The sequence below is a fragment of the Microtus ochrogaster genome, chromosome 4, assembly GCF_000317375.1.
Source record: "Microtus ochrogaster isolate Prairie Vole_2 chromosome 4, MicOch1.0, whole genome shotgun sequence".
Lineage (NCBI taxonomy): Eukaryota > Metazoa > Chordata > Mammalia > Rodentia > Cricetidae > Microtus > Microtus ochrogaster.
This window is the reverse complement of record NC_022011.1, coordinates 51,529,408-51,545,393: the sequence shown is the minus strand read 5'-3', so window position 1 is coordinate 51,545,393 and position 15,986 is coordinate 51,529,408. Positions and strand designations below refer to the sequence as shown.

At 46.5% G+C, this 15,986-nt stretch overlaps 1 protein-coding gene across 2 annotated transcripts; it reads right to left on the bottom strand.

Moving 5' to 3' along the window:
- On the bottom strand, positions 1–11,351 carry Glt6d1 (glycosyltransferase 6 domain containing 1). Of its 2 annotated transcripts, XM_005346278.2 has the most exons (4): positions 11,233–11,340; positions 9,548–9,627; positions 1,229–1,366; positions 1–814 (listed from the first exon to the last, which is right to left on the bottom strand). In XM_005346278.2, the coding sequence occupies exons 2-4, from the start codon at positions 9,619–9,621 to the stop codon at positions 145–147; spliced, it is 882 nt and encodes a 293-aa protein (XP_005346335.1). In that variant the 5' UTR covers positions 9,622–9,627; positions 11,233–11,340; the 3' UTR covers positions 1–144. The 2 variants fall into 2 exon arrangements, with proteins under 2 accessions (XP_005346335.1, XP_013201296.1); XM_013345842.1 differs by lacking the exon at positions 1,229–1,366 and having other exon boundaries at positions 11,233–11,351.
- Between the last annotated feature and the right edge of the window lie 4,635 nt (positions 11,352–15,986).

Here is a 15,986-nt window from a genome sequence, read left to right as displayed (position 1 = left end):
TGATTCAAAATCGCAAGAAAAAATTAGTTGATTTGGAAAGAGTGTACATTATCAGGCTTCTGAAGTGTGAGTCTTTAAAAAGACATCCTGTGTCTTTAAGGAACTAATGGGGTTTGTTCTTTTTAGCCCATAGACGCTGGTGCATCACAAACTGTCTATGGGATACTGAGCAATCTTCATGGACCGCACTTGCCGAAGGGTGTGGAAGGTGGGGTCCCAGCTGTACTCTGGGGAGAGAAGCTTGGTGGGCTTGTTGAGGAAGAAATATTTGTTGAGGTATTTCTCATAGGTGCTGTTGAGTCCGTTTTCGGCATCCAAAACAATTCCTTTCATGTATTCCTGAGTCAAGTCCAGAACCTTGAGGGGCACTCCGCCTACAATGGTGCCGGCGTAGTAGAAGTCCCCCAGCCCGAAGGGAATGTAGGCTGCGGACGCAGGTCTCCTCTCATAAGGAAGATCCCCTGTCTTCCGGAAATACCACCAAGCATGGAGCTGGGCTACAGACATGCTCAGGGTCTCCACTCCAAACTCACTCTGGAAGACCAGGTTAGCGCTCATACTGAAGAGGAAGTCCACCTCGTATCTGATGTGGTCTTGGATGTGCTCACCCAGGAGTTTCATGCGCATGAGGTCAAAGTCGCTCCACCATCTCTCCTCACCTATGAGGTGGATTTGAAAGGACTGCCGAGGGCCGTAGTCCATTTCAGGGAACTGCAGGAACCTATCCACCATGACGTAGAAGATCACCTTATAGCCAGGCATGAAGAACTTACTGGCTGATCGCAAGAATGGGTCCAGGTACTGGTCAGTGAGACTGGGAACACACAGAACAAGAAATTATGTTTCTAAATGGAATGGGTGCCCTTGAATGTGCACCCACCAACAAGAATGTACACACCACTAACAAGAGACGTGTCCTTGATACTGAAAAACTCCAGTAGGTCAGGGTAGAGATGTTGGGTCTGAAGATCCACCAAGCCCATAGTTCTGACGACGGCCATGGAATTTTAGAACTACTGAGTCCGAGCTAAGTGGGGCATTGCTTAAGAACTCTCGAGTGGCCTTATGGACCTAGCCTTGGTACAGGGACTCGTCATAGCACATTCTGTTTGGTAAGCCCAGCAGTAGTGATCTCAAAAGAGAACTAATAGCTCCTTGGGGGCAAAACATCTATGGATACTGAACCACATTCCCCAAGATAAAGGGGGCAGTGCTCCATAGCATCTACCTGCCAACTGCAAACACAACCAAGCCCACGGTGATGTTCTGCTTTCTGTAATATTTCTCAAGGGCCTCTCTGTCGAAGGTGCCTTCCCATATGACTGGAGCCAGCCAGTCCGTGGTGGTGATGACATCCACACGCATCCTATGGGACACACACAAAAGCAGAAATAAAATTTGAGTGTGGTTCAACAGTCAAAAACTGACACAAGTCACCATGTCAAAAGCCAAAGAACAGGCACACGTTGGATGTCATGGCACGGCAACAGTGATGGACACCCAATGCCGGATGTTAGCTAACCCTGAGATGGCAACCGACGAGGTGCCAATCAGATGTGGTAAACTCTGGTTCGCTCATGTGACCCTGGCGATGCCTTTCCTCGGGTGAGTGCGAGTTTTCTTCTTGTTCCTCATGTGGGCACACAGCCAGCAAGTGGCTGAGCTGGCAGAGCCACAGCGCCCCCAGACAGTCTGGCCTCAGACTAGGTATTCTCCTCTGAAGCCTGGGATTATTTATCTTGAGAGCTAGTTCCAACTTAACCAATTAAAACATAGTAGACAACCCAGAGCCCTGCCATAGTCTTGGTTTTGCGTGAAGGCAGCACTGTAGGCAGGATCCCTGCTTTAGTGCCCAACTTCCCTGTTCCTTTTCTTGTTCTGTGTACTCTGTGGTGTTCTAAACACATGGGGCAAGGCATCTGTGTCATCCAACAAGAGTGAGATAGGTCAGACTTGCATTCAGTACTGAGGTAATAGAAGGGTTAGGGTATGCCAAGAAGGCGAGGCATTTCAATTAATTTCAATTAATGTAAGTCACCATATCAGAAGCTAAAGAAAACTCACAAGTCCAAATCCCTCACACAGGAAAAACATTACGGAGTCTAACACTTCTTCACGATCTTAAAAAGAAACTTTCACAAAAGGATGGGAATGGGGAGAACTGCCTAATATGGAATTTTAAAAAAATCTACTTGTCCCATGAATGTGGTGGTGTACATTTTTAATTTTGGGAGGCAGGGAAAAGTGGATCTCTATGAGTTTGAAGGCAGTTTTGTCTACAGTATGGCATGCCTCCAGGCTAGTCAAGACTACAAAGTGAGACCCTGCCTTAAAAAAAAAAATCTAAAAATGTCCTACAGCTCACATATTAAATAGTGAAAGACTGGCTTCTTCCTCCCTAAGATCAAGAACATGACAAGGATGTCCCTCACACTGCTCTCCAACAGAATGGCAGAAACCATGGCCATTGATTAGGGCTGAAGAGATGGCTCAGTGGTTAAGAGCATTGCCTGCTCTTCCAAAGGTCCTGAGTTCAATTCCCAGCAACCACATGGTGGCTCACAACCATCTGTAATGAGATCTGGTGCCCTCTTCTGGCCTGCAGGCAGACATGCAGACAGAACATAAATAAATGAATAAATATTAAAAAAGAAAAGGAAATTAAGGCATAAATCGGAAATGAGAAAAAGGATACCGACCATACTACATCCACAATACTTAATCACCTTCCTGCAAAATTCTAAGAAGAAAAATCACCTAGAATTCATAAGTAAATTAGAGAGAGTTGATTTTACCAGATTGGTTCCAAACATTAAGTCTGTGTCTACACACTAATGATGCAGAAACACAAAACTTGCTTGCTGAGATCCAAGTTCAGTTCCCAGCATCCACATCAGGCTGCTCACAACCTCCTGCAACTCCAGCTCCAGGGTATCCAGCTCCCTCTTTGGCCTCTATAACATCTGCATTCATAGGAACGTACACCTTCCCAGGGTATGTGTGTATGTGTGTGTACATATAATTTATATATATATATATATATATTTTTTAAATACAGTGCTGTTAATAGTACCTCAGTTAAAATGAAACATTGTGGCATGTCACTGTGCAAATAGCAGCCACCTGCCTCAGTGCCACCTCTGGCAGTGACTAACATCTGTCCCTGTATACTGCCTATTGTGGAAATACTGAAAGCTATTCCACCCTATCACGAGACTGCATCTTGTTTGCTCATCGTCAGTGGAGGGACAATGAGTTCATTTACCTGTTAGATACACTAGAGATGATGCTCCCATGGGAACTCATAGATGAATTTTCTGTGAGCATGTTTTAATTCTTTTGGGGATGGGTCTCTAGACCCAGTTCCGCCTCGAGGTGGAATCACTGTCCTGTTGCAGTTCTCTAACTATCTAACAAGTGGTTTCGCAACGCCACAATTAAAGCTGGCAGTTCAAATTCCTCTACATCCAAATGCCTTTCATTGTCCAGCTTCCTTTGTCTACCCATCCTCCTCATGTTGTTGGAAGTGAATTGGTAACTCGATGTGGGCTTGATTTGCATTTCCCAATGACTAATGTTGCTAAAGTAGATTCTGTGTCGTTATTGGGTATAAATATATCTTCCTTAGCCAGGCGATGGTGGTGCATGCCTTTAATCCCAGCACTCGGGAGGCAGAGGCAGGTGGATCTCTGTGAGTTCGAGGACAACCTGGTCTACAAGAGCTAGTTCCAGGACAGGCTCCAAAGCTACAGAGAAACCGTGTCTCAAAAAAACAAAACAAAAAAATTATGATAAAAAATAAACAGTATCTAAAAGGTGTTCACATTGCAACTATGGAGGCACAGGTTGAATTGAGAGAGTTTAGCAAGCTGTTTCACCAAGAACAAAAGAGTCAATAAGACGTTGTGCACTGTAAATAAGAAAACAAAGTTGTAGAGTTATTAAAGGGAGCCAGCGATTTTGCACCACATTTTAAATGCCGTGGCATCCAATCCAAAGACTCTGATTTAGAAATTTGTCCTGTGGATAAATACGTTATCGGTGTACAAATTCCATTCAGGGTCCTTCACCTTGCTTATGAATGGTCAACCGAGAAGCAGTTCCCATGGGGAGCTGGCTAACAAACTTCTGTAACCCAGAGTGTGTGATACACACACACGTAATCTCAGAGAACTGTTGACAACATGCTTGCCAACCACCCATCATGACCTGAGTTCAATTCCTGACATCCACATTAAAAAGGGAAAAAAATCAATAGATGTGAGACCAGCAAGGAGGCCTGTAAAACCTGATGACCTGAGTTGGATCCCCAGGAGCTACATGGTGGAAGAAGAGATCTGGCTACTGCAAACTGTCCCCCGACCTCTGCACGCACACCACAGCACATATGCACAAACACACACACACAGATAAACAACAGCGATAGGTAAGGTGTCACTGGCCTATAAATCCTAGTCCCTGGGAGGCAAGCAACAGGTGGATCCCTCAAGCTTACTGGCCAGCCCATATAGCCAATCAGTGAACTCAAGGCTCAATGAGCAACCCATCTCACAAACCAAGGTGGAGGGCAGTCAAGGAAGACACCTGAATTCTGGTCTCTACAAACACAAAGGAGAAAGGAACAGAGAGACACACACAGGTGGAGAAACAGCCAGTTCACCATGGGAGCTGCCCACGCCAATCCTGGGCCGGAGTTCATGTCTAACCTTCCCGTTTCTACAAGGGCAGAGGGTGCTAGGAATGTCAGTAATTGCCTTTTTCTGTTATATCCAGATGAACCTGAGGGAAACCTGGGCAAGCCTCAGACTGGCCTGCTTCTCACCATCAACTCTTGTTTGCTGAGGTTAAGCCACTAGGGATGGAGTTGTAGATATGTTGTCAAGGTGATACGGTAGCTCATGCGTGTTCAGACACCAGCCGCCTCATGGCCTTACCACCCCTCCCCCACTGTTAGCACCCAGGAACTCCGGGCAAAAAAAGGAAGATTTCAGACTGGCTCTCCATCTCCTCACACCAGTGAACACACCCTTGCTCTTCCAAATAGTCCTCTCAGGCACGGCTGTACCCGAGGAGCAGGAGCAAGAAGCAGCCTCATACCTTCTTCCCTGAAGAAACAGGAAGGTTAACCGTGAACACAGGCCAAGGCACCAGCTTCCTCCATGGCATTGGGACTTCCTGTGTTGTGGGAGCTCCCCTGGCCTTGTGTCAGAATTATGGAAACAAACTCCTAATTCCAAGTGCCCTGGCAGAGCTATGATTGTGCTGAAACTGTTGCCTCTGAGCGATGCGTGTCTTTGCTCTTACCTGGGGTTAAACCAGTCTGAGAGCCGAAGTTCATCTTCCTGGAGGTTCCTGGCACAAAGAGCAGCAGGTTACTGCGGCATCTGTTTGCCCAGCCCTCATCGGCCAAACCCACACCAGGCTGTGCTGCTCACTCTCCTCCGTCCTCACTGCCTAGCCTCAGCTTTCAGGGGCTTCAGGACAGGGACAGGGCAGTGTTAAAGCTCTAGGGACACAGTTTGGGGCCAAGGAAGCAGCTGGGAGACGAGGTATCTCCTGGTCTGGAAGGGGGCAAGCTGGCCTAGGGAACAGATTGCGAGAATTGGGGGAGAGGTCACGAACAGCAGCAGAATGAAGAAAAGGGTACCTTGCTGGGAGGAGGAAAATGTTACTAGAGATTGTAAACTCAAAAGTTATTTCCATGATGTAAAGAGGTCAGGAGGAGTCAATGTATTCATGTTTGATTCTGTGAGACAGGGTCTTACCGTGCAGCCCTGGCTGGCCTAGAACTCACGCTGCAGACCAGGCTGGCCTAGAGCTCACGGAGACCCACCTGCCTCTGCCTCCAGAGTGCTAGGATTAAAGGCGTGTCTACTACCCCCAGCTACCTTGATTCTTTGAAGTGCAGGTGTTTTAGCTTTCTATGAGGTGACTCCCAGACAAGCACACTGCAGTGGAGATACCGGCTGTTTAAAAAGCAGTGTAACCTTATGCCAGTGGCTTAACCCAGCCCACCTTCAATGACCTCAAGACAGCCAGATGCCTACAACTGAGCAAAGTCACCCACACTCAGCCTGCCATGTTAGAAAGTAAGAAAGGATTCAGGGGGTTCCTGCATATGGACCAACAGAGGGAAAAAGGTGAAGAGTCGGGGGGAGAAACTCTGTTTTAGTTGGGGTTTTACTAGTCTGGAGAGACACCGTGACCACCACAACTCTTATGAAGGAGAATATTTCATTGGGGCTGGCTTACAGTTCAGAGGTTTAGTCCATTATTGTCAGGGCAGGGAGTATGGCGGCATCCAGGCGGACATGGCGCCGGAGAGGTAGCTGAGAGTTCTATTTTGGGATCCACAGGCAGCAGGAAGTGACTGAGCCAGTGGCCTGGCTTGAGCATCTGAGACCTCAAATCTGCCCCCTAGTGGTACACCTCCTCCAAAAAAGCCACAGCTTCAATAATGCCACTCCCTATGTGGGCCTGTGGGGCTATTTGCATGCAAACCACTGCACTCTCATTAACAGTTTAATCACCTGCCTGGTGGCTTCCAGTGTATCACCTGCGGTGTTCTATGTCAGAGCTGACCCGAGCTCTGATGTATTCTGACGTGGCCTTGCACAGATACCCCATCACCAAATCGAGGGCCTCCCAGGACAGACTGTCAAAATTCCATGGCACAAGATGACAAGTGGGGAATTTACCAAAAACCATCAAGTTGGTGTTGCTGGAGCAATGGCTCAGTGATTAAGAGTGCTTGGTCTTCTAGACCTGAGCTTAGTTCCCAGAACCAGTGTCAGGTGGCTCACAATTGTCTGTGACTCCCGGGCATCCATGGCCAGAGCCACAAGCACCTGCACACACCCACATGCAATCACACACACATGCAATCACACACACATGCAATCACACCCACATGCACTTAGCTAAAGATAGTTTTTTAAAAATTAAGAAAAACCGTGTTACAGTGTGTTAATCCTGTTGATTTCTAGACTTAGGGCAGAAATTGTGGCAGGCTAAAGAGTGGCCTGACCTAAATAAAGAACCTGATCCCCACAGAGACACTCCAGTTGTGAATGTCAGACCCTGGTCTTGGGGAGACCCACTTGTGCTAAGCTAATAAGCCAGCGATGACCCTGAGCTTCTGGTCTGTCAGTTTCTTCTCAGCAGGAGTGTTCCAACCCAAAACTTTACACAGCCAGTTTCTTTAGATCCAGCCGGGATCACATTTCCAGTTTATTACACACCAACAAAACCACACCCGACACCTATTGACCCTGTAGGTGGGCTCTCTGAACTAGAGAGTTCAGGGGCTGGGAACCACATGGGCTAGACTAAAACCACCCTCAAATGGATAGCCCTCTACTCCTTGATCCCCAAGTTCCCTCTGGGTGGTATTGTCCCTGTTTGAAAAAGACAACCTGCTGGGAGGTTTTTCCTCACACAGTTTTATCCCAAGAGACCCCCAGTAAATACTGCCACCTCATGCGCTGTCTCTTCAGAAACCTTGTAAAACACACACACACACACACACACACACACACACACACACACACACATTCACATACACACTACATATCTCCTACTGACCCACATCGGGAGACCGGTTTCTTTTTCTGTCTCCAGTCTCTGTCACCATCAGACCTCTGTCCCTGACAGTTTTGCCCTCAGGTTCACACAGTGAAGAGTGGCACCCTGAGAGGACTCCTTTTATGAGGAGAGGGTTTGCCAGAGAAAATATAGGACACCACAGAATGTGAGCTTGAGAAACACAGTGGATGAAGGCTGGAGAGGCGGCTGCTCTCCTGAGGATCCAGGCTCCATTCCCAGCACCCATTCCGGTTCCGGGGGACCTGAGGCCCTCTTCTCGCCTCTGCTGGGACCGGGCACACATGCAGTATACAAATGTGCACATGGGCAAAACACATAAAATAAAACTAAATAAAAGATAAGCAGTGATATGTTAAATATCTCCATTTCTGTTATTTTATGGGATGGATGTCTGTGAGCATGATCTGCAGATCAGGTGTGACTGTTCAGCTTCTGTATCTGTCCCTAAATACACCAGCTCTGCCAATACACACATAGTACATATACAAATACAGCAACCTGATTCAAAATAAAAGAGGCAAAGAAATCAAATGCCCATTTTATCCTAAAAGATGTACAGACAGAGGCCAAACATACTTGAGGGCAGGGAGCAGATTTAATTTTTTAAAGTATTCTATCATGATAGAACTGTCTTCCTTTCTTTCTTTTTTCTTTTTTTTTCTTTTCTTTCTTTCTTTTTTTTTTTTTTGAGACAGGCTCTTGTCAGGTGGTGGTGGCACTCACCTTTAGTCGCAGCATTCAGGAAGCAGAAGCAAGCAGATCTCTATGAGGGCAGTCTGGTCTACAGAGCTACTTCTATTTATTTTTGTTTTTTGATAGAACTGTCTTCTTTTGTTTTTTTTTTTTTTTTTTTTCTTTTCTTTTCTTTCTTTTTTTTTTTTTGAGACAGGCTCTTGTCAGGTGGTGGTGGCACTCACCTTTAGTCGCAGCATTCAGGAAGCAGAAGCAAGCAGATCTCTATGAGGGCAGTCTGGTCTACAGAGCTACTTCTAGGACAGTCAAGGCTATATGAAGACAACCTGTCTCAACACGGGGTGAGGGGGTTGAGAGTAAGAGAGAGAGAGAGAGAGAGAGAGACAGAGACAGAGACAGAGACACAGAGAGAGACAGAGAGACAGAGAGAGAGAGAGTCACTATGCATCCCTGACTAGCCTGGAACTTTGTCTCCAGAGTTCTGGGACTAAAGGTGTGCTCCTCTATGCTTACCTATGACTGCTTTTCCTGGCAGTGGCGCTCAGAAACTTACAGATCCAGGAAGAGGCATAGAGGAGAGAGGAGTTAAAGTTGCTGGGGAGAGATGTAGGCAGGTTAACAGATATTACTCTAGCAGGTCGATTTTCGCCTTGTTTATATAAGACACAAATTTACCACCTTTAATTGCAACACCTGGAAAGTAGAGGCAGGAGGATCTATCTCTGTGAGTTTGAGGCTAGCCTGGTCTACAAAAATGAGTTCCAGGACAATCAGAGATGTTACACAGAGAAACACTGTCTCAAAAACAAACAAACAAAATAAAACAAAAACCAAGCTCCCCCAAAGACACAAATTTGGAACGTAGAGGTGGTTTGTATTGATGTAATTATAGCTCAGGTCTGGCCCAGCGGCTGAGCACTTGCCTGAAAATGCTCCAGGTCCTGGTTCTATCCCCAGTACCACAAAACCAGTAATAACTGAGCACTCCCCTCCACCCAACTCCGTGTTCATGACATTGCCATGTAACACATGAAATTCCACAGTGTATGAAATAACCCCTGTGGGCAGGTCTGCTGCTTGCCAGCATCCAGAATGGATCCTGGGACAAGAAACTCAACAAATGTCCATCTGGTGTCTGAGAATGAAAGAATTAAAATGTGCACGGTGTCCCCCAGAGAGGAAGTAGCTTCCGGGTCACTCGTGTGTTGATGGCAGGCCTTCCTGCAGGCTGTGGTTCATTGGTATTTACCTGAATAAGACCTTAGCCATCAGCAACAGGAAAAGGCAGAAAAGCAACATTAGCAGCCTCTTCTTAGCTTTCATTCCTTCCTGGGGGAGGGAGGAAAAGAAGGTTCTAAGTGTGGGCTAAACAGACCCACTGCATCCCAGCACCCACAACGGTGGGTTAGTGTCTGCACACATTTGGATACTAACTCAACAGCTCCTCCTAGAATAGCCAGTGAAGGGGACTGTGGTCATCTCTATTCTGCCTGATGGGCCTTTGGAGTGATCCTAAAGATCTGGAACGTGCTGATTTGCCTTGTGTTCCCTGGAGAAGCCAGTCGATCTGTGCATGTGTGTGTGTACATGTATGTGAGTGTGTGAGTGTGTGCACATGTGTGTGCACGCACATGTATGTATGGATTACATGCGTGTGTGCGCACACGTATGTGTGTGTGCATGTGTGTGTTGTTGCTGTGCACAGAGACTATGTTGAGTGTCTTTAATTGCTCTCCACCTTACTTTTTGAGGCAGGATTTCTCTGAACCTGAGCTTCTCATTTCACCTACGCCAGCTAGCCAGAAAGCTCTGGAATCCACCTGTTTCGGGCCCCTGAGTGCTGGGACTTTGGCCGTGTGCCACAGCCTGCTTTTACACGAGTACCAGGAATTGAACTCAGGTTCTCCTGCTTGTGCGTCAACCACTTCTCTCCAGCCTACAAGTCCATCTTGTTCCCGTGAAATGACTGTCATGAATCCCTATCATATGTTTGTGACAACAAGGTGGGATCGTGACAATGAGGTCATCCAAAACCAACAAATTTGGCCCTCAAAGTTGGCTTTGTCATTTCTTCCCTAGCAGGCATGGTAAGACAGACAACCTGGGGCCATTTACACAGAGACCGTAAAGAGGGTCAGTGGCCACATTATGGACAGGATCTGAATCTGAGCTCTGGTTGGCATGGCACCTAGGTTGGAGGTTTCCCCTGGGTCTGTTTGAACACTGTGTTCAGCACGCCGTATGGCAGTGTGCCAGCATGCAGTAGACTCAGTCAGTAAGCTCCTGAGGCAGGGGTTGGGGGAGGGTGGGTCTGGCCCTGAGTTAACTGGGTTCTGAGTGCACAGAACACAGCAGCTTTGTGAGGCAAGCACAGCATGAGAACACAGAAGGCTAAGTGTCTCCTTTGTCATCTTCCATTGCTTGTTCACTAATGTGATGACTGTCTGGGTTTGTAGTCCAGATGTAGAAACTCATGAAACAAACGTATAAAATAAGTTCACCTATCTCTCTTGCCCTTTGTCTCATGGCTGCTGGGAAACAGGACATCACAGGTGGCTCACATCCTGACTCTACTGGGCGATTCTTCGTGAGGCATTACCCTGCTCAGAAATACCCTTGCGGTTTGAAAATTGACATCTTTAAGTTCACTACTATTGGGACTACATGGACAAGTGAGCTGTGCTAGCCGCTCTGTCCCCAGCTGCTTCCTAGCGATCTCTTGAGACATAGGCAACAAGCTCAGAGGCCAGGGTCAGAGGAGCCTGCCTACACACAATATTTTGTTTTGTTTACTGGAACAGGATCTCATTCTGTTGCCCAGACTGAATGAGAACAATCTTCCTGTCTCAGCCTCCCAAATGCTGGGATGTGCACCATCAAGTCTGGCTCCCAGGCACGACTATCTAAAGTCCCAACACTTCAAAGGCCCCTTACCTTGAATCAGGGTGGTGTTAGAAGACAGCCGAAACGTCCTCTGAGGACCAGTGTTTCCCACGGAGTATATCTCTAGGACTTGGCCGTGTGGAGTACCTGGTTACATCCACTGTTTTTGTGGTGTGTGGATCTTCTGTTAATGGTGATGTCATCAGCATCACAATGGCACCTGGCTGGTTCTCTTCATGACCTGACAACATGGCTTGGTCCCGGTGAAAACATGAAAGGATTTCTTAGGATATTCTGCGGCTTTTGCTTCTTCTGTTGTGGCATTTCTTCTAAGGACAGATACCTCCTGGTAGAGAGGTTCAGGATCGTATGTGTGCTGTGTGTCATGAATGACAAAGAGGTGCCCTCCCTGTCCTGCTGGAGACACTATCAATGAATCTAAAGAGTGAAGCCCTTCTTATACTTTCTCAGACTCTTGTTTGTGTTCTTGCCTGCTGAGAGAAGCACAGGGTTTCATTTTAGACACCCTACGAACCCACTATCACCAGACAGCTCTGTGTGATTATAACATAACCTTGTATTTATTTGTTTGTTCGTTCTACCCTTGAAAAGTAAGGAAACCCAGTGCAGTAGTTTGGATGTAATTGGCCTCCACAAGCTCACAGGGCGTGGCGCTATTCGGATGTGTGGCTTTGTTAGAATAGGTTTGGCCTTGCTGGAGAAAGTTCGTCACTGAGGGGCATGGGCTTTAAAGTTTCCTACGTTCCAGATACTGCCCAGTGTCAGACTAGTTCCTGTAGCCTTCTGATCAAGATGGAGCCAGTACCATGTTTGCCTGCATGCTACCATGTTCCCCACCATGATGATAATGGACTGAACCTCTGAAATTGTAAGCAAGCCATCCCAATTAAATGCTTTCCTTATAAGAGTTGCCATGGTCATGGTGTCTCTTCACATGGAAATCCTAACTAAGACACCCAAAGTGTGACTTAAGGAGTTTAAACACATCCTTAGGCTCCAGTCAGCATCCAAAAGAAAAAGATGAGAAGAAAAGCTGCATGGTGGTAGTGCCTGCCTTTAGTTCCAGCACTTAGGAGGCAGAGGCAAGCAGATCTCTGTGAGTTCAAAGCCAGCCTGATCTACAGAGCTAGTTCCAGGACAGCCAGGGCTACACAGAGAACCCATGTCTCGGAGAAAAAAATAGTTACACCCTCCTGAGTCAGCACTCATAATGGTAGAGAGTTCCTAGCAGGAAAGAATTCTGGGAAAGAAAGGTACTATATTCTAAGGTGGCCCACATTCCTAGGGGTGGACCCCTGAGCCAGGTCCCTGACCTGCCCACTAAATCAAACCTGGATGAAGGAAGCCAGAGTGTGTCTCCACCTAGAGGTGGATTCCTTTCTTCACAATTGAGTCTGTTGTGTCTGAAGCCAGCAAAAAGGTGAACTCTGGTGCCCACCTCCATCCTCAGGAAGGTGGGCACATCCATGCCAGTCTGTCTGACCCTCTCTTCCCTCCACCTGGACACTCTTCTAGCACGGATGGCTGAAGCACACACCTTCCTACACAGGCGGCTCTCCCCAGGTCCCCAGCCACCGCAACGCCTCAGCTCCATTGGCCCAGGTCCAGCTGCTTCCCCCAGCCAGCAGCACTGATGTCTTTCTGTCAGGAGTCCCTGTCAGTTTCGGTTTACTGTTATCTGCTGCGGAAGGACCGTGTTCACCAAACTCAGTCTGGAATTTAGTCCCCTAGGCAGTGTCTTCTAAGGGTAGAAACAGCTGTGGTAGTCATAGGGGCCTTATGGGGCGGGGTGATCAGATTACCCTATTCATTAACGTGCAGCTCCATGGCTCAACCCTGGGGGCCTTTTAGCTGTTTCTCAGCTATGACTTTGTGGTCCCCAGGCTGGCGTCAAACTTGCGATGTAACAGAGAATGACTTTGAACTTCTGATTCTCCGGTGCCTCCCAAGTGCTGGGATTACAGGATTTTTCACAACCCTACCTCCCCACACACACCGTGTAGATGGGATAGGACCCAGGCAAGCGCTCTACCAACTGAGTTATGCCCCAGACTCCCAGTGACTTTGTTTTGCTTCAAGTTTGTCATCTTAAGTTGCCTCAGCTGAACACAAACTCCTAAATGTAAGAGATTCTCCCACTTTGTTGTTTTTTAGGTTTTTGGTTTTTTGTTTTTTTTTTCGAGACAAGGTTTCTCGGTAGCTTTGGAGTCTGTCCTAAAACTAGATCTTGTAGACCAGGCTGGCCTCAAACTTACAGAGATCCACCTGTCTCTGCCTCCCAAGTGCTGGGATTAAAGGCGTGCGCCACTGCTGCCCGGCGATTCTCCCACTTTAATCTCCCGAGTAGCTGGAATAATAATCAAAACACTGTCCCTAGTCTAGAATAAAAATACACACACTTTATTATTATTATTAATAATTCATATAATGCATCCCAACTGCTGCAGCCTCCCCTCCCTCCATTCCTCCTAGTCACTCCCCCACCTCCCCTCTCCCTCAGATCCGTTGCTCCTCCATCTTCAGAAAAGAGGAGGCCTCCCAGGGACATCACCTGAGCCTGGCATAGCAAGGTGCAATACTACTAGGCACAAACCCTCATATCAGGCTGGATGAGGCAACTCAGTAGGAGGAAAAGAGCCCCAAGAGCAGGCCAAAGAGTCAGAGACATCCCCACTCCCACTGGCAGGAGTCCCACAAGAAAACACAAGCTAAACAACCAGAATGTATACGCAGAGGACCTAGCACAGACTTCGTGGTAGCCGCTTCAGTCTCTGTGAGCCCCTATGAGCCCTGCTTAGTTGATTTTGTGGGTTGTGTTCTCTTGGTGTCTTCAACCTTTCTGGCTACTATAATCATCCTTCCTTCCCCTCTTCTCCAGGATTCCTGACCTTTTACCTAATGTTTGGCTATGGGTCTCTGCATCTGCTCCCATCAGCTTCTGGAGAAAGCCTCTCCGATGACAGTTGGGCTGGGCACTAATCTATGAGCATAGCAGAGTATCATTAGGAATCACTTCGTTGGTTTGTTTTGCCCTAGGTCTCTGAGTCATCCAGCTTCTGGTTCCTGGCTTTCCAGGTGGTGTTGGGCATGGGGCTCCCTCTTGTGGCATGGGCCTCAAGTTAGACGAGTCATTGGATGGCCACTGCCACAAGTTCTGAGCCACCATTGCACCTGCTCATCTTGCTGGCAGGATAGGTTGTAGGTCGAAAGCTTTGTGTCTGGGTTGATGTGCTGATCCCAATGCTGCAAGTCCTGCCTGATTACAGAAGGTGGCTTCTCCAGGCTTCATTTCCTCCATTACTAGGAGTCCTCGCTAGGGTGACCCTCAGGTTCTAGGGAGTTTCCACTGCACTAGGTTCCCACATCACCCCCTAAGCCCCCCAATTCTAGTCATCTCTCCCTTACTCTCTCCCTCCATCTCTCCCTCCCTTGCCTGATCCCTCTTCTTCCCACCTATCCCAAGTCCACCCACATAATCTCTTGCCCCTTCCCAGAGGGATCCCTGCATCCCCCTCCCCCAGAGCCCTCCTGGTTACTTAGCCTCTCTGGGTCTGTGGATGGTAGTGTGATTATTCTTTACTTAACAGACAATATCCACTTATAAGTGGGTACATACCCTATTTATCTTCCTGGGTCTGAGTTGCCTCACTCAGGATGCTTTTTTCTAGTTCTATCCATTTTCTGATATCTTCTTCAATTTCTTTCTTCAAAGGCTTGAAGTTTTTGTCATACAAGTCTTGGTTAGAGTTACCCAAAGATACATTGTATTATTTGGGCTGTTATGAGGTGTTGTTTCCTTGATTTCTCTCTTGGTCCCTTTGTCATTTACATATAGGAGGAATACTTTTTTTTAGTTAATCTTGTATCCAACCACTTGACTCAAGGTGTTTATCAGCTGTAGGGATTCCCTGGGAGAATTTTGGGGGTTGATTATGTATACTATCGTTCATCTGCAAATAACAATACTTTAGAAAGAAAGAATTTTTCCAATTTGTAATCCTTTGATCTCCTTTAGTTGTCTTATTACTCTAGCTAGAACTTTAAGTACTATACTGAATAGATATGGAGAGAGTGGACAGTCTTGTCTTGTTCCTGGTTTTAATGGAATTGTGAGTTTTTCTCCATTTAATTTGATGTTGGCTAAAGGCTTGCTGTATATTGCTTTATTATGCTCAGGTATGCCACTTAATATCCCTAATCCCTCCAAGATTTTTACCATAAAGGGGTGCTGGATTTTATCAAAGGCTTTTTCAGCATCTAATGAGTTGATCATGTGTTTTTTTTTCTTTCAGTTAGTTTTTATGGTGGGTTATATTGATGGATTTTCATATTTTGAACCATCCCTGCATCTCCAGGATGAAGCCTACTTGAACATGGTGGATGATAGTTTTCATGTATTCTTAGATTCGGTTTGCAGTATTTTGTTGAGTAATTTTGTATTTATGTTCATAAGGGACATTGGTCTATAATTCTCTTTCTTTTTGAATCTTTATGTGATTTGAGTATCAGGGTAACTGTGGCCCATTAAAATAAATTTGGCAATGTTCCTTCTATTTCTGTTTTGGAAATTAATTTGAGGAGTATTAGTAATAATTCTTTAAATGTCCAGTTGAATTTTGCACTTTAACTGTCTAGCCCTGGCCTTTTTTGGTTGAGAGACTTTTAATGACTTCTACTATTTATTTTTCTTAGGTGTTATAGGTCTGTTTAAGTTGTTCATGTGATCTTGATTTAACTTAGGTAAATGGTACCCATCGATAAAATTATCCATTTCTTTTAGATTT